The sequence below is a fragment of the Chelonoidis abingdonii genome, chromosome 5 (assembly GCF_003597395.2).
Source record: "Chelonoidis abingdonii isolate Lonesome George chromosome 5, CheloAbing_2.0, whole genome shotgun sequence".
Lineage (NCBI taxonomy): Eukaryota > Metazoa > Chordata > Testudines > Testudinidae > Chelonoidis > Chelonoidis abingdonii.
The window spans coordinates 42,620,284-42,644,178 of NC_133773.1; the positions used below are offsets into that span (position 1 = coordinate 42,620,284).

The 23,895-nt window shown below is 41.8% G+C and overlaps 1 protein-coding gene across 1 annotated transcript in view; it reads right to left on the reverse strand.

The window, feature by feature from the left end:
* Positions 1–23,895, reverse strand: part of TRPC3 (transient receptor potential cation channel subfamily C member 3) — a 55,296-nt gene that overhangs the window by 22,461 nt on the left and 8,940 nt on the right. The window contains exons 2-4 of the mRNA XM_032776024.2: positions 20,722–21,493; positions 9,307–9,492; positions 545–709 (exon numbers count right to left, since the gene is read on the reverse strand). Of these exons, the coding sequence (XP_032631915.1) occupies positions 545–709; positions 9,307–9,492; positions 20,722–21,493 (1,123 nt within the window). The remainder of the gene's footprint in view (positions 1–544; positions 710–9,306; positions 9,493–20,721; positions 21,494–23,895) is intronic.

Below are 23,895 nucleotides of genomic sequence, written 5' to 3' on the forward strand. Positions count from 1 at the left end.
ATCTGACCTAACAGTTTAGCAACAACAAATATTTCATTTAGAGCTCAATCCTGTACCATTGAAGTCAATGGTAGTTTTGCTATAGAATTATATGAGAGCAGAATCAGATCCCTAAGATGCCAACTGAGAGGAACTGATATAGAGCTTTTGGGGCCACTGTAGGAAGTGGTCATTAGCAAAAAGTACATACTGCTTGTACAAGTTCAAGTATATAGCTGGTATCATGGAGAGAATCTACCCAAAATATTCAAACAAACATAAATATCATGGAGTCTGAGAGAGCTTATTACATATCTTAGTGCTCAGACACAATTTACTTGCACATAGAATAACATTTCCTCCTCATACTTGATCAATCTTATTCCCTCTTTAAAATAAGAGAATTTGGTTCAAGGCTAAGATTTTAAAAAAATCTGAATAATCAATTAAAATTCAGGTGATACAAAACTAGGAGTGCAAGATTATATTGCAGATGACAGTAACTGAAAAGGAACATCTGGACCAGTACAAGGTGTTCAATATGTAATTTATAAAAAATCTGTACCCTGCTACATGGTGCAATCCAGTAACCAATGGCAAGAAGTGGAAGGCCCAATGCAACAACCAGCACAACGAGACACTTGATAGCTATGGTCTGTTCCCGTAATCCTGACAGATTTTCATACCAGATAGTCAAAAGCTGTTGCTGACAGTTTGGATGGGCCACAAACTGTAGATAAAAAGAAAGAAAATCAAGGTTCAATACAGTTTATAATAAGAATTATATAAACATTACATGCAGGATCAGTAAATAAATAAATAAATAGCAAGTATTAATTTAGATCTTTAAAAGCCTGTTCTTTTTGTCCTTTTCTAACATTTTGGTTAATTTATAAATAAACAAAAAAGAGAAGAAATAGAAACTGAAGTGATGATCTGAATTAATGAGCCAAATTCTGCATTTGGATACACATGTGGGCAGCGCTCATTAAATTTAACAAAAGCCTCACATCTGAGACCAAGTTTGGCTCTACAGATTATGGGCTAGCTCCTTCAGGAGCTGAGTGCTCTCATGAGCCCCAGCAGATCAAAATTGTTCCAATCTATATGACGTGTTTCTATGGATCCCAGAACTTTCAGATCTGAAACTAACTCACCTGTAACCCTACCTCCTGCCACTCCCACACACAAAGAATCTAATTTATTTTTGAAAACCTAATTACTTTTTGAAAGCATTAAGCACCTCTTTCACTAACTATCCCATTTTAAGTTTAAAATGGACTAAAACAAGAAATATAAAGCAGCAAGATTATAATATAAGATTTGGAACATTCCTACTGAGCAACAGAAGCTATATTGTAATGTGTATTGTAGTGGCACTGTGTAGTTAGATTAGTCTCAACAACACATGGTACCATTACTCATGTGACTTCTTGACAATATGGAAAGCAATCACAGAACATCGCTAACAAAACATCCCAACAGAATGGAATTCTGTGGAAAACAAACAAAAATTGCCAAGATGTAATACAAGGAAATTCCATTTTGGGAATCTAGTGAAAAGCTACTCTCGTGGTCTATAATGCTACCAGAACTCTCAGTTTACTGTGTTACATGCTTTGTTATCAATTATTCTAAACATTTAAAATAGATATGACAATCTATTATCATGTTTCCACTGTTCTTACAGAAATTCATGACCTCATCAATATCTTAGCTGAAAGATACTATTAAATGGCATAGTTTGATGGTCTTCCAAAAATGATTCTTTCTCTTGTATTATTTTAAAAATCGAAAGGTTCTTGAACATAGAGATTGTTACCACTATGCAGTTTTATGCTATCATTACATTTATTTATTAATTTACTAGTTTTACTGAGCTGTTAACATCATAACACCACCTTACCAACACCTCAAATGAGACCTGAGAGGTGTATGTTTTAACTAAAAATACTAAAATTTGTTATTTTTAGTTACAGTAGATCATTTGATTTTGAACAAATCTCTCATATGGGAGGTTTATTTTATTTTTGATAACCAGTGCACATTATTTTTATTTGTTCATTTAGATTGCAGTAGTGCTCAAAACCCTCAATCAGAATTGGGACACCATAGTGTTACATGTTGGACAAACACATAAGGAGACACGATCCCTGCCATAAAAGATCTCAGGTCAACATTTTTAAACTTGAGTGCTTAAAGTTATGCACCTAAATCCATATTTAAGCATTCAAATAAGAGTGACCTGATTTTCAGAGGTGCTGAGTATACACTGCTCTCATTAACTCTAAATCTTTAAAATCAGGCTGCTTATTTAGGTGCCTGAATAATGAAGCAAGACCGCCATGTAGTGAGAGAGTTGTGTGAAGTTGTGCACAAGACTAAGCAGGGAAAGCACAAAATAAGAGCATCCTCATTGTTCTATAACTGATTCCTTTTCTAGTTCTGGGCAAGTCTGACTTTTAACTTCAGTTTCTCCATTTGTGAAATGAAGACAATAAATAGCATTTATCTGAGACAGACTGTCTCACACGGTGTTGTGAAGATTCAATTAATGTTTGCCAGGCACTTTAAAGATGAGAAGTACTATACAAGAGCAAAGTATACTTACTTTGTAATATTTATAAAGTAGTTAAATTGGCCAATATCTATGTAAGAAAGTGAGAATATTTTTAAATATTTTTATGAATCCTCTGTTTGCCTAAGTTTTCCCCATACTTTACAATGCTACCCAGTTGGGAGAAAAAGATTAAGTTTGATCTCAGGGCAGACTAAGAGACATAGGTGTGTTACCTCCCTGTCTGTGTGCAATGAATAGAGTCATTAAGAAACTGGCCAAAACCATCCCAGATCAATAAGGGGTCTAAAGAGACAATGCAAGCTCCAATGACTCCTGGATTGACACTCTCAAGAGGAAAGCTGAGCAGAGACCCCAACTTGAAAACAAAGGACTGGGATGTGTGAGATAGGAGGGGATAAGTATGGGCACTGGAAGAAACTTGAGCTCTCTCACACATGGGGACTAATTAAAGAGGAGTCAGAGAGACAGAGTCTGAAAATGGAGTTCACTACAGATTGGCTGGTGAATTATGGCTTGTCCAGAATGGACTATGCTTTAACCTTCATTTCTCTGTGCTAACCTAAGGACTTCCTATGCTGTGTTTCACTTAATTAATAAATCCTAGTCTGTTTTAAACATGCTGTTTGGATGTCATTACAATACTGGGCTGGGGTGCACTAGTACCTGAAGAGTGTACAAGTCTCTATCAGGAGTCTCTCTCAGTTGGACTCACTGGGTAGAACTCAGCGTGTGAAGCAGGATTGCTGGAGCCCAGTAGCTCTCCCTAGGAGGTGGTGAGGCTGTATGGCCTACCCTGAAAGAAGAGTAAGACCCCTAGGGAGTCAGGCACACTAAAAGGGTTCCTCTGAAAGACTGTGCAAAAGCTGGGCATAGCACAGATCCTGCTGATCTATGATAACTTGCCACTAAATTAGAAAATTATAGGAATCTTCTATTTTTAAAAATTGCTCTGATAACACCATACAGTACTCCTGTAGGAATGCCAGCAAATTCTCTATGTAGCTCAGACATTGATTCAGACTGCAATTTATGGTTTGAACTGAGTTCCTCAAACTAAATAAATATAATGTAAGCACTGTACATCCACTTTACTGTTCTTCGTTCTCTGTTGACATCATAAGGTACCATTCATTGTTGCTTGCCAACTCTCTTGCAAGTTAACTTCCGCTTAATGTCAAATATAATTTAAAAATGCTTATAGTAAAATAGGGCAGGCTTCTTAACAAAAATTAAATCAAGAGGCAGGTAATGAAGACAAGGAAATCTCTAATCTCTTAGGGAGAAAAATGTTAATTTGATGCAGTGGCTTTAAACAGGGAAGTGATCTTCACCTTTTAATCCACTTTGCTAGAAAGAAAATTCTCTAAATATGCTGACTCATGTGCCAACTAAATCACATATTAAAGCATTTTCTGTTTACAATGGAATGGCAGATAAAAAGCTAAAAGTCATTAAGAGCTAATGGACATCTGGTCTCTTAACTAACTATCACCATTTAGAAAAGTGAGGGTCATCCTGAGTTAATTAGCAACCTGGCCCATTTTGAAAAAAAAACACAAATATTATTTTATTTGTAATTTAGCTTGTTTTGAGTTCTAGTTTTCTTGTGCTCTTTCCTTTTGCAAGAATAAGCCCCACCCTTTGCACAGATAGATCCACTGTTCACCAGCAGGGGCAACCAGCAGGAAGCAGCAGGTTCACCTTGAGCAGCAGAGAAAGACTGAAGTCAACAGGTTACCTCTAGTTCCAAAACTGTATTTAAGCCAGCCCTAAAAAAATCTCGGGGGAAGGGGAAGCAATACCTGCCTCACCCCAAATATCTGGGGGACTGGGAAGAAACAGCCCCTCTACACCAATAGTTATTACACTAGGGAGGTACAGGGGTCCTGGTCCTAGAGAGTGAAGTCCCCCAGTGCAAGCACACTTCTAATACGCATCCACAGACCAGTCTAGCCACCCAGTAGGCTTGTTGCTAATGGTCTAGCAGCATTTTGATTTGACATTAAGAGGAAAATTGCCCATGTTATCTATTTCTTCGCTGACACGAGAGAGGACCAAGTGTGGAAGAGAGTATTGTCAACAGTTATGCAAGTTCCCTTTAGGAAGCAGATCAAAGAGCTGCCAAGAGGAGATTAGAGGTGAATTTAACCATTGACAACTGCATTATCTCCCCTTTATTCTATTTTATGTAGATTTTTAAACCATGTTCATCCCCATAGTATCTGACCACTTTCCAGTCGTGCATTAAGCAACGTGACTACATGTCACGGAGTCACCGGGCGATGCTCTGGAACTTCTCCCCACAAAGCCAGTCAGGACTTTGGGGAGCCTCCTCTCCCTTGGAGCAGACTTGTTCAGGGCAAGAAGCTCACACGTCTTCACCTCCTGGGTCTCTCCTTGGAGCATTCAGCATCCTCTGGCCCTCCCGGGTGGCGCTTCCCACAGCGAGCCCGCCCCAGCAGCGTCTGGGAAGCACAGAGTCCGCTGCACCCACTTTGCAATCAGACGTGACTCCTCCACAGCCATAACACAGAGGGTTATTAGCTGCAGGAAACAGCAGTCCAAACAGAGCTGCGTGAGTACCGGAGCCGGACCCTCAGCCGGGTCCATTCTGGGGGCAGTGAGCAGACCTCCACGTCGTGTCCTTCACTCCTCATCCCCAGCCTGCTCCGACTGCCGAAACCCCCTCCAGCCCTCCTCTCTCCTAGCCATTTCCCGGGCCAAGAGGTCACCTGATTCTTTTTCTCCAACACTTCAGTTGAACCTTGCCGAGGAGGGGCCAGCTATCAGCTGTTAGGACTAGGTGCAGGCATTTAGGTGCACTGGCCCTTTGCTCTGTAGAATCACACACCCTTATTCTGCCACCTAGAATTAAGAACTGCATAAGGGACTGAGGCACCACACAGTATTCAGAGCACTTAAGAACATTCCCAGTTTGCCCATTTACACATCTGTCATTTTTTTGTTTTCTCATCCTCTCCCGGGAGTGTGTACATGGAGTGTTTTGTTCATGTAGGATTTTAGAGAATTTTGGTTTTGTTTAAATACATGTTGTTACATATTTATGTTAGAGAAGGCAAGGTAAAAAAAATGTGCCTTGCCACTTGAAGTGGAAGGTGGTAAGTTTGTGATGGTCCTTAGATCTTGGGGGAGTTAATTCTACAGTCTCAGGGGGGCCTCCAAATAAAGCTCTGGCTCCCCACACAGACAACTGTTACTGGAGGAAGGCTTCGTTGTGCCATGGAGGACCGCAGTCTTTGAACCACAGTCTTCATCCTGGTGCTTTAGGTGTATTTTAAACATCCTGGCCAGGATCATAGAGCACCTTGAAGTTAAGGATCCCTCGCCAAATTTTGTCGGCTTCTCTATAACAGCTCTGAAACCACTGGATCCACTACAAATTTTAATTCATGCTGGTCATTTCTACCTCACCACTGTATCTCTTCTTTGGCTTTCATCTTCTTCGCTTTCCTCCTACATTCTTCAGGATGCTACGCTCAAACTCTCTTCCAACCACATCACCCCTTCCACGGTGCCTCTGCATTTCTATCTCTCACATTCTCACCACCCGCATCCCACCTCATTTTCATTACATTTATCTATTTTAGGGGCCCAATCCAACTCCCATTGAACTCTGAATAGGAACAGAGGGCCAGATCGATAAGCAATTTTTATATAGCTGTTTTTCGACTTTAACATCTGGTAGAACAGGTACAGTGTGTGCACCAGAAACATGCCATGCACTCCATGCCCCTGTTCATTGCTCCTCAACTGGATTGTGAGGGAGAACTGATGGACATTGAGACTGAGCAATCTTCCCTCTCTCTCTCTCTCTCTCTCTCTCTCTGCCTGAGAATGCTAAGAAAAATACCACCAGTTGGTGGTGATTTCTGCATTGAAATACTTGTCTTGCTGGACTTGATTACAAAGATGGCTCATTTAACAAGCATGAAAGGAAAGCAGATAGTAAAGAACTTTCAGGTTATGTCTTCACTATCGGCCGGATCGGTGGCAGTGATCAATTTAGCAGGGATCGATTTATGCGATTCTAGTCTAGACGTGGATAAATTATCCCCAAGTGCTCTCCCATTGCTTCTGTAGTCCAGCTCGGTGAGGCGCAGCAGAGTTGATGGGGGAGCAGCAGCAGTCGACTCACCGTAGTGAAGCACCGCGGCAAGTAGATGTAAGTACATCACTTCAGCTACGTTATTCATGTAGCTGAAGCTGGCATAAAACTAATCAACCCCCCCCCCCCCCGCAGTGTAAACCAGGGCTCAGTCTCTACCAATCCCTTCTAGGTTTTTAGACCATGTTCATACTGGCTATCTTTGAACCACTGATCTAGAGAGAGGTTCCTGTTCCCATCATTAAACATGTATCAAAAACTGTGAAGTTTGCCAAGAATTGTATTGGTTTTTCCCAATTTTGAAGTATGACAGGTTGTGCAAACACCAGCCCAGAAAGAAAGGAATTAAGCAGCTGCTCTGGCCCCAGATGCCCACGCCATCCTATCTGCAAAGCACACACAGCTTGAAGGAGATCAAAAGGGGAACAGGCCAGCTTAATAGAGGAGCAGACAGTGGAGGGAACTGACCTACACTTGAGCAATTGGGAAGCAGCAGTGAGAGAGGTCCTGTTGCTCGAGGCTCTGGTCACAGAGACTATACCAGAGCCATAAGGGAGAGATTTGCAACACTCAGAAGATATGAGACTTTACCTTTGATGTCAGTTATTTACTGTTTATTACTTTACCTGTTAGGAAAGAGGGGACTGGTAAGAAAGTGATACAGGGAGGCAGCAGTATAGCTCTTTTGGGCACAGGACTTAGAAAGGGCAGGCCCTGGTTCCCCCACCACCAGGAGGCCAGAAGGCATAAACCCTACCCCTAACGGGGGAGAACCTGGGCAAGGGAAGATCCTAAAGGCCTATCACCTAACCAAAAAGGCTACCCCATTAGGGCTCTTTATATAACTGTAAAAGGGGTGGACAAACAGGTGTGATCTAGGCAGAGGGTTGGCATACAAGAAGAGCAGACCACCACAGGGCTGGAGTGGCTGTCATCAGGGGTGATGCCAGAAAAGAAGTAGCCTTGCTACACCTGTGCCCAACCAGAAGAGGACACCCATGGTAAGCAGTTTCCTTCACTTGCAGATTTTACACTTTTACAAAACTATATGATGGTTACTCATGTATTTCACCCTGTTGGAAAAGCATATAACCATAGCTAGTGGAAAAGTGGGTAAATAAAGTGAAAAATGGGAATTTTGAAAAGTTGGAAATTCTCATATTTTTGTGGGGATTTAAAAAAAAATAAATGGGAAACCATAACGTTGTGAAAATAGCAGTATTTTTGTTATGGTAATTTTATCCTGCCTCTGCACGCAAACATCAGCATGTCATCCAATAAATAAAATATAGCTGTCACTATATTTCTTTTGTATGTGCTGCTGGACATCATATTAACTTCCGTCTCTGTTGGCCTACTGGCATCTTGGAGAAAGAACAAGATAACCATACATGGAAAAATTTCTTTACATAATAATGAATTGATAAAACCAGGTGGGTGAGATATTTTCTCATGGGACCAACTTCTATCGGTGAGAGAGACAAGCTTTTGAGTCACACAGAGCTCTTGTAAGAGCTCAAAAGCGTCTTTCTCACCAGCAGAAGTGGGTCAAATAAGAGATGATCTCACCCACCTTGTCTCTCTAATATCCTGGGACTGACACAGCTACAACTACACTGCATACAATGAACTGATAAACATTTAACTAATTGGTTGCATTCTACAGAGTTGTATTTCTGGCTGTAAAGAATATTCATTTCACAGAATAAAGTATTTTTATGGCAAAAAAAATCTTTGCCATTGGTATCCACTGCAGATATACTATGCTTTGAGTATTTACAAAAAAATATGAATAAATTAATTGATTAACTGACAATAAAACTGAAGTGCATATTTCCACTATTGCACTCACTCTGATTTATTTAAACAGAAGACACTATAAGTCAGACAGAAATTTTTTCTATAAGGCTGCTTGATTAAAAGCAACACATTTGCAGATGAGCTATTTGGTGCTAATATGATGCTTTCAAAAATATGATAAAGAAACAGAGTAACAATTGAAATGTGTTCTCTTTCAGAGCAGTGAAATGAAGGCTCTCCTTAAAAAGAAAAATATGTGTAGATAGTTATACTAGTGGATAGATGCAAGACTTTCCAAGCAGGTTATGATATAATTTATTTCCTCAATTCCAGTACTGCAAGTAGCAAGTAAATAAAATAAGTTAAAGAAAGCACTAACAAAATAGCCCTTTTATGATAACATGAAAGAAATCCTGTTGTGGCTACAGCCTTCACTTTTGATTAAAATGCTATCACAGGGATTGGCAAGAAGACTCATGCACATAACTACACTAATGGAGTGAAATGCTGGCCCCATTGAAATCTTCACTGCCATTGACTTGGATGAGACCAGGATTTCATCCACTGTAATTTGTGTAAATATATCATCTTTCTGGCACATGCTATTTCTGTCATTAAAAATGCAGGGCCAAATTCTCAGCTGGAATACACTGACATAGTTCCATTGGAGGGTTTTTGTGTGTATTAGTTTATACTTGCTGTGAATCTGGCCCACATATTTTGTCTTAAGACAATTTACTGTCAGTCTATTAATGCATGCAGAATATGATACAATGCATTCACATACAACATTGTTTAAAAATGCTGGTTACACAGTTACCTTTTTAACTTCATACTTAATGGCTAATTTGACACGACTCAGTGAAGCTCTGTGCCTCTGTGTTTCAACTGGCTCAGCATCCAAATCCCCATTTAGAATGGCTTCTACCTCTTCAGAGTCTCGGCAGAGATCAAGGACACCAACCACGAAGTCCTTGCATTGCATAGACAGCTTGCGATAGTCATTCTGAAAAGGAAGTTAAAAAATAATAGCCCTTCACTCACAAGATGGGTATGCTTAGCAGTTGACAATAAGGAAATATGGACAAATTAATGAAAGCTTAATAGTGTCATATTTATATTGCACTTTACATCCTGTGACTCTCTAAGTACTTTACAAATTTATATTATACGATATTATGTATTACAATCACTTCACTCTCTACTAAAAGGAAACAGATCACCTCTGAGGTAGCAACTGTTTAACAGTGCACTACAATACTACACAAAGGTTTAGGACAAGTGAAGAAAAATCCTGAATTAAAATGGAAGTGCTAAGGAAATTTCATTGGTAAAAAGGAATTGCCCAAATTGGAGACCAGAACCCTGGACTTCTTAACCTTACTGCTGCAAAAAATGCCAATGTATCTTTAAGCACCAGATAGAGTCTACAGAGATCGCCATTTGAGCTACAAAATCTAATTTCTGTTCCTCCATCATTGCTAACGGTGCTGATAATCCTTGTTCTTACATTTCATTTTTTTCTCTATTCCTCTCTCCCACCCATCAGTTCCAAGAAATTCCAAATTGCCACAATTTGTGTCTTCTCCAGCACTCCCTAGATACCTTTCCCTTCCTTTCCTCTCTCTCTCCTATGTACCTTCCTGCATATGTCTGATACGAACCAGTCCCTTCACAAAACAATCTACCTTCTTAATCCCCTGCTCTTTCCTCTCATTTGTTCATTTTCCACCACTGTTTCTCCCTCCACTACCATTACTGTCAATAATTGCTATCTTTATTACCTTCCGCAAGTCTCTAAAATGTGTCACTATCTGCCCCCCTTCATAAAAAGCCTTCCCTTGCTTCAGAAATTCTTTTTAAAGTCCCCTGTCCTGGGAATTAACATTATGTTATCTGAACTAGTTTTAAACATAGTTTAACACAACTTAAACATGGTTTGCCTGGACAGTGTTGTTTAGAACAGTGCTCTAACCCATTTACCTCAGCTGCTCATTGCCTCCATCCTCACAGCATAGATGGGGCCCCATAGTGTCCTAACTTCTCTTTTTCTAAAAAGCACTTGAAAAAATAGGGTTTTCTCATCTCTCCAGTTTTGCACTACAATATCCTTGCCCATTTTCAGTCTGGGTTCAGTGCTGGTGATAACATGGGAATCTCTCAATTGTATATAGTTAAATACTTCTCTCTTTCTGCTGTCTCTGGGACTCTTTTCCTTCTCTGTGACCTCACTGCTTCCTTAGACACTGTGGGCTACTCTATTCTCCTGGATCACACCCATTGTTATGCAGGTGTGTCAAGATCCCACCTTTATACCTGTCAAACTATTATTTCTAGAGTGCTGCAGTGACAGCTTTTCTGTGTAAGCCCCTGTTCTATGCAGTACATAGCACATTGCTGACTCTTCTACCCTTCTCAATTTACCTCCTCCCACTGAGTCATCTTATTTTTACTGTTAACTGTAGCTGCTACTTTCACACTGGTGACACTCAGTTGTTCATATCTGTCAACAACTTTAAAAATTTCCATCTGCCCACCCTCTTTGCTTATCTTCACAGGAAATTTGTGGCTGCATCTCAGTATTGTTGCTCCAACCTCTGTACATAATTTTAGCGTAATGCCTAACCTTGAATCTTCTTTCTGCAAACTTTTATGTCCGCATATCTGGCTATTATCACCTCTGTCACATTAGCCATGTATGCCTATATCTCAGTTCCACTTCTGTTGAAATCTTCATTCATGCTTTCATCTCCTCACCTTGATTTCTCTAACACCTTCCTCAGTGGCCTTGCCAAGACCCAGCACTTGATTCCCTCATATACAGGTGCAGTTGGCCATCTTCCCACAGGTACAAAGAAATATGATCCCATCAGTTACATAAACAATCCTACTAGTCATCATTCATTTCAGGACCCAATTCAAGATTGTACTCTCTTTTCTTTTAAAATCCCCCAATCATTTGCTCCAGCTAGTTTTTCCTATAGGCCATAAAAGGACCAATGTGAATCCTTTGTCTCTTCATACACTCCATCTTCTCAACATTCTTCACGTGAGTCCTTTCCTCTGTAACTCCTGGAAAATCCTTTCTATATATCTCAGCTTTACTGTCTGCCCATCTGCAAACATATCTTTTCCCTTGTTTAAGCGCCTCAATTTCTTTCCCCTTCTGCTATTAGTTTTGTTAATTTTTTAACTGAATTAGCTTTTTGTAATATGTTTTGGAAAGTTGCTCTACACAGCAGCGTTATACAGTATTCATATGTACTATTTTCTAATTTCCAAAAACAAAAGCGTTTCATATTGATAATTAAGAAATTGAAAGGTTTCCCTTAAATAATTTATTTGCTACTTAAAGACAGTTGCTACCATTTTCACTACAACTAAATAGGCATTTATATAAATGGTGGACAGGAAAGCACATTAATCACCATTTACAGAATCATTTGGAGTTAAAACAACATGCATAAGAAAGGAAATTAAAACTTAATATTTTGTTAATAATATAAGGAGTAGCAACCTGCATGGAATTTGGAGGGAGGAGCACAGGTTGCAAGAGAGAAGAGTCTGGAGGAGGCACTAAGAAGCCAGTCACTGTGCATATAGCTTCAGTTAGGGTTGTCAGGTGTCTGGCTTTCGACTGGAATGCCTGGTCGAAAAGGGACACTAGTGGCTCCGGTCAGCACCACTGACTGGGCTGTTAAAAGTCCAGTCAGTGGGGCTAAGACAGGCTCCCGGAGGTTCCTGGTAGCAGCAGCATGTCCCTCCTCGGGCTCCTAGGCAGAGGGGGAGCCAAGGGGCTCTGCGCCCAGCCCCCACCCCAAGCACCAGCTCCGTATCTCCCATTGGCCAGGAACCACAGCCAACGGGAGCTGCAGAGATGGCAGCTGTGGACGGGGCAGCATGCTGAGCCACCTGGCCGCGCATCCATAGAGAAGCCAGAGTGGGGACATGCCATTGCTTCTGGGAGCCGCCTGAGGTAATCACCACCTGGAGCCTGCACCCCTGACCCCGTCCTGTGCCCCAACCCCCTGTCCCAACCATGATCCCATGCCCGCCCTCTGAACCCCCTCCGTCCCAGCCCAGAGCATCCTCCTACACCCCAAACCCCTCATATCCAGTCCCACCTCGGATCTTGCACCCCCATCTGGAGACCTCACACCCCAGCACCTGAACCCCCTGCCCCAGCCTTGATCCCCTTCCCACCCTCCAAACCCCTCAGTCCCAGCCCAGAGCACCCTCCAGCACCCCAAACCTCTCATCCCCACACTAGAGCCTGCACCCACAGCCAGAGCACTCACACCCCACCTGCACCCAACCCCCGCCCCAGTCTGGAGCACCCTCCTGCACTACAAACCCCTCATCCCCAGCCCCACCCCAGATCCTGCACCCTTAGCCAGAGCCTGCACCCTCAGCTGAGCCCTCCCACCCCTCTCAACCAGCATGGAGCCCTCTCCCACACCCTGAACCCCTCATTTCTAGCCCCCCCTGGAACGCCTCCCCAGCCCAGAGCCCGTACTCTCTCCCACACTTCAACCCACTGCCTCAGCCTGGAGCCCCTTCCTGCACCTTGAACTCCTCATTTCTGGCCTCACCCCAGAGCCTGCACCCCCAGCCGGAGCCCTCACCCCCTCTCGCAGGCAAACCCCGAGCCAGCCTGGTAAAAATGAGAAGTGAATGAGAGTAGGGAGAGCAAGTGACAGAGAGAGGGGAGGATGGAGTGAGCAGGGGCGGGCTCTCAGAGAAGTGATGGGGCTTTGGAAGAGGGGCAAGGCAAGCGTGTCAGTTTTGTGCAAGTAGAACGTTGGCAACCCTAGCTTCAAAGCTAGCTTCAGTTGCAGCATCTCTATACATAGCTCTCTTAATAAACAGGCATTTTAGAAATATGGAGTCCTCTCATGTTATTACCCAGCACGCCATACAGGGAACATAAGGCCACAAATTATGGCTCAGATCCTGCAACTGATAGTGTGTGGGAGAATGCACCTATGTAAAAACCACATTACCAGCTGTAATAGCATTATATTGATGGGAAAGGAATCACAGCCATCCTTAGTTCTGTTTTCCGGCACTTACATTTTTTTAGAAAAATCAGTCTTTGCTCTGACATTAATTAGGCCTATTCTCTGTTCAATGCTGATTTTTTAAAAGTTTAGTAAAATTTAGTTTGGCTTTTTTTGAGTTATCCAAATGACATTTTTTATGCAGCAAGATCCAAATTTTGTCCTTGCATGAATACAATTTAATTTAGTTCTGAGAAAACTGACCAGGCTTTTTCTTGCACTTTAAAATGCCTTTATTGATATGTACATAGATCTGAGTGATGAATGTCGGATTTACTCAGGCCTGGTCTACACTACGCATTTAAATTGATTTAAAGAATATTAAATCGATTTTTAACGCTGTACCCGTCCACACTACAACGCCCTTTATATCGATATAAAGGGCTCTTTAAATCGATTTCTGTACTCCACCCCGACGAGAGGAGTAGCGCTAACTTCGTACTACATTCGATTAGGGTTAGTGTGCGATGGAAAGGATGGATGTTATTTGCCTCCGCGAGAGGTTCCCCAGAGTGCCCACTGACGCTCTGGACAGCAATCTGACTCGGATGCAGGCGGGCAGGTAACAGGAAAGCCCCGCGAACTTTTGAATTGCATTTCCTGGTTGCCTCAGCGTGGAGCTTGATCTCGCACGGGTGGCAGATAAATCAAAAGGACCCGAGCATGGAACCACGGGAGATACTGGAATCTGTCGCTTTGGGGAGACAAACTGTTGTATCAGAGCTCCGTTGACAGAACAACGATGCCAGCGTTCGAAAAAAATCCTCCAGGCTAACACAGCGCTGGCGTGACAAGAGTAACTGGGAAGCCAGAAGACTCAATGGATGCCATGGAGGGAGGCAGGGGGTACTGAGGACTCCAAGCTATCCCACAGTCCACAGCAAGTCTCTGAAAAGTATTGCATTCTTGGCGAGGCCCATGTCTGTAGGTTCAAACACAGTGTCTGGCCGTGGTTCAGGGAATAGCTCCTCAGTTCCCCCATCCATCCAACATGTGAAAGAAAAGGGAAAGAAAATCATTTCCTTGACCCTTCTTCAGTTTGTCACCCTATGTGTAAACTGAATGCTGCTGGTAGACGCGATGCTACAGCAGTGAATGAGCACTATCCGCTCCTTATCCCCCCTCCCGGTGTAGACTGTGCAGTAGGACCAGGAACCGTCCCATGAACCCCAATGGCCTGAAATGCTAATTCATGAGGAATGATTCCTGGTTACTCCCAGTAGATAGGACAGAAAACGCTAAATAACACTATCATCATAGCAAACTGGGGGCTTCAGCCTCCCTACCTTTCCGTGTAAAGAAAAGATTCGTACTTGCCTGGACTGTCCATAGCCCCGGGAGGCTGCTTCCTTCCCCGTCCATTTTATCAACAAAGTCTCTGTTTCTTATCCTTGCATTCTTTATAACTTCATACAAAAGGGGGGGACACTGCCACGGTAAGCCCAGGAAGGTTGGGAGGAGAGGGAAGCAACGGGTGGGGTGTTGGAGGGGCACCCCCATGTGAATACGGACAACGGAGCAAAGCTGTGATTCTGATTACACCTGGCCTCTAAAATACATCTGCCTCTTATTCTAAGGCAGGACTGATTCTATTTTTAGAAACCATAAAGGGAGGGATGACTCAGTCCCAAGTGAGTCAATCCCTTTGCTTTTGCGTTGCGCTCGCACCAGGCCGATTTCAGCCAGGCACTCATGATAGCAAGCGGACAGTACAGAGAGGGAAGATAACCGTCATCTCATTGTCAGTTTTCTCCGGCAGTAGAATGGTAGCAGAACGACCCGGTTTAACGCATCTCTGTATCATTGCAAAAGAATTGAATGCTTGCTTGTGTAGCGCTGGAGTATGCCTCTCTCTCCGCGGCCAGTCCAGTACGCATACGGTGCCGGAAAAAAAAAAGCTGATCGGGCTCCATGGTTCCGTGCTATGGCGTCTCAAGGGCAATCCAGGAAATGGCCGCGAAAGATTGTCACTGATGTTTTTCCCGGAGGAAAGGAATGAGGACGAACATTACCCAGAACCCCCCGCCAACAATTAAGATCAACCCTGAATTCCAAGGACGGGGGAGACTGCGGGAACTATGGGATAGCTACGGAAGTGCTACCCACAATGCAACGCTTCAGAAATCGACGTTAGCCTCGGAGCATGGACACACAACGCCGAATTACTGTGCCTAGTGTGGCCGCATGAAATCGAAATTATAACATCAGTTTTATAAAACCGATTTTAGCAAATTCGATTTTATCCCGTAGTGTAGACGTGGCCTCAGTGAAGAAACTGGCTGAGAAGTAAAGGAGTTCTAATCTGAAAATAATAATAGTGCACCATGCAAGCAGCTCACACGACTTCCTTTACCATCTAATCATTCACTTGCTTTTCTTTTTTCTTAAAAGAACATGGACATTTAATGGAAAAGGCTGTTAGTGAAAAGCTATTTTTGAAAAAGAAAAGAAAAAAGCTAGGAAATTAAAATTCAGTTTCACTCCACTGAAGCCATCACTTAGCCACATTATACATATACATATTTAGGCATCAATTTAACAATTTATGCAATAATACAAAATACTGTGGGCCTGATCTTCATTTAAACTAAGGCTATATCAGAGTGGTTATAAATTATATTTATATTCACTCTAAGGTCCCTTTACATTGCCAGAGTGGTGCAAAGTGGCCTTAAGGTAAGTGAGAATTAGGCCCTACCTATACAAAAGAGGGATGTGGTGTGATTGCTGCGAGCGCTAAAGTTTCCTGACTTTTGCACATTTAGTTTTTCAACCATTACATTGATTACTGCTTCCTGGGTCTGATCCAGTATTTGTACACCCAAAACTCCTACAGAAATATGCATAGGGAATGAAGAATTGGGACCAAAATCTAATGTGGATTTCCTCCACTAAACATTTTAAGAATTTGTAAGCAAGTTCTTAAATAATAAAAGTATTTATGCAAATAAAAATGTATATATCTACTGCATATTATATATGTTATGATCCATATTTTCAAAATGGCCAGAGCACATGGGCACATACAAGTGAATAATTAATTCATTCACACAACTGGTGCAAGTGCACATGCAAACTTGGAAAGTATAAAAATGGCCATTTAGACCATGTGCATAAATACCTAATTTGTGTGTGAGTTATAAGAACTTCATGCAAAAATCAAACACAAATTTATATACATTAATGCATATTGATTCGAGCTTTTAAAATCTGGTCCTAAATGTAGAAGTTTAAACGCTCTTTATTAGTTCAGCAAAGGAAGACTATGTAAATTGACTTGGAAAAGGGACAATATCTACCCTTAGATGGATATCCATATCTTCCATCAGTTTCAGCAGGAGCTTCAAGCACAACCAAGTGTAGGAATTTGTCCTGTATAAAGTGGGACTAGAGAGCTCTTTGATCCTTGATCTGAAGGACCAAATTCAGCCCTGGTGAAAGCAGTGCAATTCTTGCTAAAGTTTATATGAGGGCATTTAGCCCAATGCCATTATATGTAAACCACAATATAGCAGTGCCATTTTTAGCAACCTCATCCCTTTGTAGCTTCATATTTAACTTTTATCACTCATTATACCAAAGGGCTGTCAGCTGATCTGACTGCTAGAAAGCCTTCCATTGTCCCATGATGAAAATTTAAAAATGTAAAACAACCAATTATAATCTAATCTGAGAAATATAAAACTTCTAAAAATAAGTCTCAGCCAATCAGTTATCAATAAGATGATGCAAACAGATGGACGTAGAAGCTCTTTGAGACTATGAATGTAATGTTTTGCAAAGTGCTCACATACTTTAAGAACTATACAATAATTAGCTGCAGTGTCCTAAAGGCCTGGTGAAACTAGAAGATCAGGGATCTACAATGGTTGGGGGTATTTGTATTCTAACAAGTTTGTTGCAAATGTGGATGGGAAAACCATGATTCTATAACCATGGTTATGAACAATGTTGCACGGTAGGTCAAGCCGGGTCATTAATCTGTGCCAGCCTCTGCTCAGCTACAGCCACCTCCTACCTGCAGGCAGGCTCCTTGAGATGATCCAGTGAGTGATGGAGGTGGGATCTTAGGGGGAAGAGGTGGAGCAGGGGCTGGGCCTTAGGGAGAAGACACAGAGAAGGGAGCAGGGCCTCAAGGGAAGAGGCGGAGAAGAGGCGTGGCCTTGAGGGAAGAGACAGAGAAGGGGCTGGGCCTGTGGGGAAGAGGTGGTGCAGGGGCAGGGCCTCAGGGGTCTGGTTACCAGCAATAATAAAGGTGGCAACCCTAAGTGGGGGAGGCTGGGCAAGAGGTGCCCAGGTCCCATTGTGATTGAGCTTAGCAATTCCAGAAGAGGGGTTACAGGGAGTGATGGTCTCTGGCCCCAGTGAGGAGGGTTGCAGGGGAGTTGGATGGGAAACGGGTTCTTGCTGCAAATTTCTAAGGGAAAGGGGCAACACTCTGAAGTTTTGCCTGGGGCAGCAGACTGGCTTGAGTGGCCTTTGACCTCAGGCATAAGATCTCCAGTACTACTCATGGGGTCATTTGAACCCATATCACCCACTTCACCAGGACCGGCACTAGGGTTTCTCATGCCCTAGGCGCATGGCCATTTCGCTGCCCCCCGCGCTGATCCCACGGCTTCGGTGAAGCTACCGCAGTTATTCCTGCGGAGGGTCTTTTGGTCCGTGGCTCCGGTGGAGCTGCCGCAGCCATGCCTGCGGGCGGTCCACTGGAGCTGCGCGAGCAGCCAACCGTCCGCAGGCATGACTGCGGCAGCTCCACCGGAGCCACGGACCAAAGGACCCTTCGCAGGAATGACTGTGGCAGCTCCACTGGAGCCACCTGCCGCCCTCCCGGCAAAATGCCGCCCCCCGAATAATCCTGGCACCCTAGGTGATTGCCTAGGCTGCCTAAATGGTAGCGCTGGCCCTGCACTTCACGCAGCAGTGGTATAATTGCCACCATCTGGCCTTTCAGATGCATCCAAACTCTGAATCTTTGGGGTTTCCCTGTCACTGGGTTTATATTGTATAGAATTCTGCTCTACTGATGCTGGGGTTTGCTTCGGTATGCTTCTGCACACCTGCATCTTCATGACAGTGTTTGTTGGTTACACACACCTATATTTTATCTTAATTTAGTTCTTTGTGGCAGGGACTATGTATTTGTATAGCACCAAGCACCAGGGGACCCAGGTCTAACAGGGATCTGAGCATTAGTGTCATAATAATTAATGTAACACACAGTAAAACCCTTGCATGTAGGATTTAGTGTTGTGTCGGTCCAGTAGAAGAGTGATTTTTAAGAAGAGTCAGAAAAAGGCATTAACTTTATGGTTCTGATCACTGAAATATTATTTAAAAAGACATGAGTCATCAGCATGTACACACGTAACTCTGGAAGACAGGATCCTGGCTTATTTGGAAAATAGTCCATGGTAAAAAAAAAAAAAACGAAATTGGTGTCAACTATGTTTTTTCTGTCAATTATGATTTGCATGTGAACCAGGTAACTACAGTTCTTAGTGTGGGGCGTATATGCCAACAGTCGCTGTTTTGGAGGGATAGTCCTTATTTGGCAAAAAAATCTCTCTCATTTTTCAGTTCTGTCTCTGCAAAATCCTTTCCCAGACAAATATATTTCAGTGGAAATTTGACATAATTTGATCTACCTCAATATAATTTGGACAGGTGGTATGGGGAATTTAGAATAGACAGTATGTTATTTCTGTAATGACAGCTTCTTTCCCCATGTGAGAAAGATGAGAAGTTCCAGATGATGGAGAAAGACTAAAAGAGGCTCTAGGATGTCTAGGTTATAAGAAACCTTACAGAACCCAAAGGTCTTGCAGCCCTTAATGTAGAGTTTTACCTGAATAAGTGCCACAGTGGTTGGAGTAAGGGCTGCAGAGCCCATGTGAATTTTGTGCAGAATCAAGCCCCTAATCATAAAATATTTGCTTTGGCATTATACTCTGTCAGCGTTGAAGGCCATTCCTGGAGCACAAACTCATGTTCTGTTAAGGTTATCTCATAACCATAAGGTTTTTCTCAGCATTAAAGCTTTCCTTCTTACTAGTTCTGCCTCGCTTCTGTTATCTAGCAATATTTGGGATTACTCCTGTCCAGAAGGATACATTCGTTCTTTGTTCAAATGAAACTTCATTCTATTCATTCCTACCCATTTTTCCCCACTCACTCTAGATCCACTTGTATTTCTTCTCAGTCCTCCACTGTGTTTGTAATAAATTAAACTGGCTGTGATCTTCAAAGGTTAATGAGTCTTTTCCCCTCTTTCACATCATGTGTGAAGATGTTAATTAAACAAAGTGGTACTCAACATTGACCCTGCAGGACCCCATTAAAAATTTTACTGCAACTAGATACATCATTTATATAACCACTCTGTTTACAATCTGTCATTCCCTGATCCAGGCTTTTTTTAATGTAGTGTATCCTCAACCATACAGCTGGTTTTTGTGAGTTTACTTCTGAGGTATTACAGGGAACTGCATATCATGAAGAGGAAGCATTGGGTAATATTTATCATTGTTTAATCATGAATTACCTAATGGAGATGCTGAGATATACAAAATAATTAGTGTACAGTGAAACTAAAACATACAAGTCAAAAAGAGAATAAAAAGGACTGATATGTAAACCAACAAATACATTTCTGGGCAGACAAATACACTCCTGAAAAATGAATAAAAAAATTGACTGTCCAGTGGTGAAACAACAATCACACGTCATCTTCATAATTTGTAGAAAACATCATTCAAAATGTGTGTGAATAAAAAATGGAAACAAAGTCATTGTGTAAATGAAAAATGTAATTTTGCTGCTTGATGCTCAGATTTTATTACTCCTATAGAGTGAACATCAGCAAAACAACTATTATCTGTTACAGTGAATAAAATTGTTTCCCATCCATTGTAGGGTTAGTAATGCTCACACTGGCACTTTTTCTGTGTCTCTTGATGCATATTAAGTATAAAAGCACTTTTGTTTCAAGCAAAATTGCTTTTTAATGGTTTACTCAATGAGCATTCAAAATATCAAGAACCAAAAGGAAAATATAAATCAAACAACTGTAACTCAGAAGGCAAAATACAGTCAATAAAGTCAAGCATCTGATGACGTTACAAGTAAAGTCAACATTAAAAAAAAAGAGGCAAACAAAAAAGATGTCTCACCTTGAATTCTTTTTCAATGTTGGCCAACTTGGCAAGCTCATTACTGAGTTCTAGAGCTGTGAGAACTGGGTCTTCACTGGAAAGGGACAGGTAAGCAGGACTAGCCAGGCCTTTGTAGGCATTTATCCTTGACCTGGAGTGACTAAAAGAATCATGCTTTTGCTTTTCAGTGCAGTCATTGCATTTGCAGAAATAGTCGTGAGGTCTTTCTATCCTTGCTCCTTTCATTAACAACATGTGCACAACCTCATATTTTTGGCAGTGGGCAGCTAAAATGATGGGGGTGATATCTGGCGAAAAGCGGGTGCCGTCTTCGTCATAGGAATAAAAATCATCATCCTGGAGCTCCTGCTCGCAGGGGCTCAGAGTCAGTCGCTTATTTGCTGCAAAACCAGGATGATTCAAAATTGCTTCCACTATCCGGATGTATCCCTTGCTGATAGCAAGCAGCAGTGCATCTCCAATTCGTGCCAAGTTTTCCTTCTTCAACAGAAGTTCTGTCACTTCCAAATGCTCATTCCCTACAGCCAGCTGCAAGGCGTTTTGGCCCATATAATCAACACAGTTGACATTTAGTGTTTTTGATTCCTCCAGCATTTTGCGCACCACAGGAATGTTTCCATACTCTGCTGCATCCAGAAAACGCTCTTCTTCAGCAGTGAGGCTTGTGCCCCTGTTGTTGAACATGAACGCTGGGCCTCTAACAGCTTGCCGTCTTCCCTTTTCCCTCATCATAGTCATACGTCTCAGAGACGGGCTTCCTTCAATGGACCTAATAAGCAGAAAAAATAAAATAATTGTAGACTATTATAGCAGTCGTTTCCTTGGCAGATTCTTCTGCCAGCCACTATAGACACTGATGACTTTCTCCTTTTTCTTGTGTCATTTGCCCAGCTGTCTGCCTGTGTCTCCCTCTGTCCTGGCCCTTCACCCTTTATCCTTGCATAGAAAAGGCTTCTTGGTAGAGGAGGGGTCACAGACCCTTATATTGTCTCTTGCTCACAACTGAAAAGTGTTCACAGACTCATTTTCTGTAGGCCCATTTCTCCTCAAGGACCATGGTAAACTATTTTTATGTGCAACATCATTTCCTTTTAAAAATATCTTCTAAGCACATTCAATAGGTACACATTGGAAACATCAAGTCCTGTATCTTCCCCACAATAAGTGGCACAGACCTGATGGTTTAGAGCAGGGGTCGGCAACCTTTCAGAAGTGATGTGCAGAGTCTTCATTTATTCACTCTGATTTAAGGTTTCGGGTGCCAGTAATACATTTTAACGTTCTTAGTAGGTCTCTTTCTATAAGTCTATAATATATAACTAAACTATTGTTGTATGTAAAGTAAATAAAGTTTTAAAAATGTTTAAGAAACTTAATTTAAAATTAAATTAAAATGCAGAGCCCCCCAGACCGGTGGCCAGGACCCGGGCAGAGTGAGTGACACTGAAAATCAGCTCACATGCTGCCTTTGGCACGTGTGCCATAGGTTGCCTACCCCTGGTTTAGAGGAAGGCAAAATGCAAACAAAACATATGGTACCTTGCACCACATCCAGTTATAAATGGGGAAAACTTTCCTTTCTGACCCTGGCTGGTGATCTCTGCACATAGACTGGACAAGACCAATTACATATTTTTTAGCATGCACCACTACCAGTGTTTGGCCAAGTTCTAAAAACCGTACTCAGCCCTTACTAACTTCAGTCTGAGTTTTGCCTGAGGAAAGATTAAGTAAAAGGAGAGTGAGGACTTAATTATTTGGATCATTGTTGCTGGTCACAAAGTTATCTCCAATGATGCCATTTTACTGTATAACAGCTATTAATGAAGTCGATATCTATGAACAGAAAATAGCTTCCCCCATTGTAAGCCATGTTTTTATTATAGGTGTGGCTGGCAGCACCATCTGCTATTAAGGTATTAACGCTTCCAATTATAAGATCTTGTTTTCAGTTGCTTATAATTCTGCCAAACTTTAACCATTTGGGCTTAAATTTTCCATGCTGGGTGTCTGCCTCAAGCTGAATTATCTTCGAAAGTTTAAGCAAAATGGTTCAACTATTTCTGGACATAAGATTAGGGGAAAATGCATTTTTTTGTCCATGTTCATGAATTGGTTTGAAGAATTATTTTTAGAAGTTGCTGTAGAAGTCTCCATGTCTTGGAGCAGGGACTTGAAATTTGTCAATGGGTGGCCTTAGTGTAAGGGATATGCCTTTTGCTTTTCCTGTGAAAAGTCACCCACATTTGACTAGGCTTGGCAGAATTCAGCTTTTATTTTATTTTTTATAATTTCAACAGATCATATCAATGTTCATTTGAAGCATTTTTTTTATTTTTATCAATTTAAATTTTCACAGTCCTGGGAGATTATTTGTATATGGGGGTCAGAGCAGAATAGTGTACAGTAAATAAGGCCTTGGGCTATACATTGAACAATAAGTAGAAAATAAAATATGAATTAGCTGTTTATTAAGTACAGTCCATTTTATGCACTGAATGAGTCAGGAGTCCTGTGGAAAAAAATAGTTTATGATGATGTAATTAAAGACTGCATCACCATGCACATGGGGCCGAATTAAGGTTAAACAGACAACCTTAATTTGGGCATTTTCTTACATCTGAGTGCTTGACAATGCAACCTTCTTAATAGTGTACTCTGTACCATGGCAGTACAATCCAGTCAACAAAGAACTCTCATTGACTTCAGTGGGAATTCAATACGAGGTGCAAAATTCCATTCATGATGTAGGAGGGATGCTGCTGTTGCAGCTGTCTGCATCAGCCATATTACATTGAGCAAAACAAACTCTTTATAACTTTATGAAAGCTACAAGCATCCTGAAAGCACACTGGTCCAGCCCCTGGATATTTTAGCTAACAGATATGTGCTGTTTCATTGTAATCTGGATGGTGATATTACAATATTAAATACAAATGGCAGGCCTCTTCCATGATAAAATATTTTATCTTATTTAAATGTTCAAGCATGATCAGTGTTTTTGTATAGCAGCAGTGACTTGTGTGGCACTACCAAGTAGTCTATGCAAAAAGAAATATCTGTTTTTTGAAACATGACAAATGGCTATGCCAAAGAAGACACATCCATTATCCTTTGCTCCTGAACCTCTTTATTTATGTCTACAAAAAGGAGAAGCTCTGTTACAAAGAG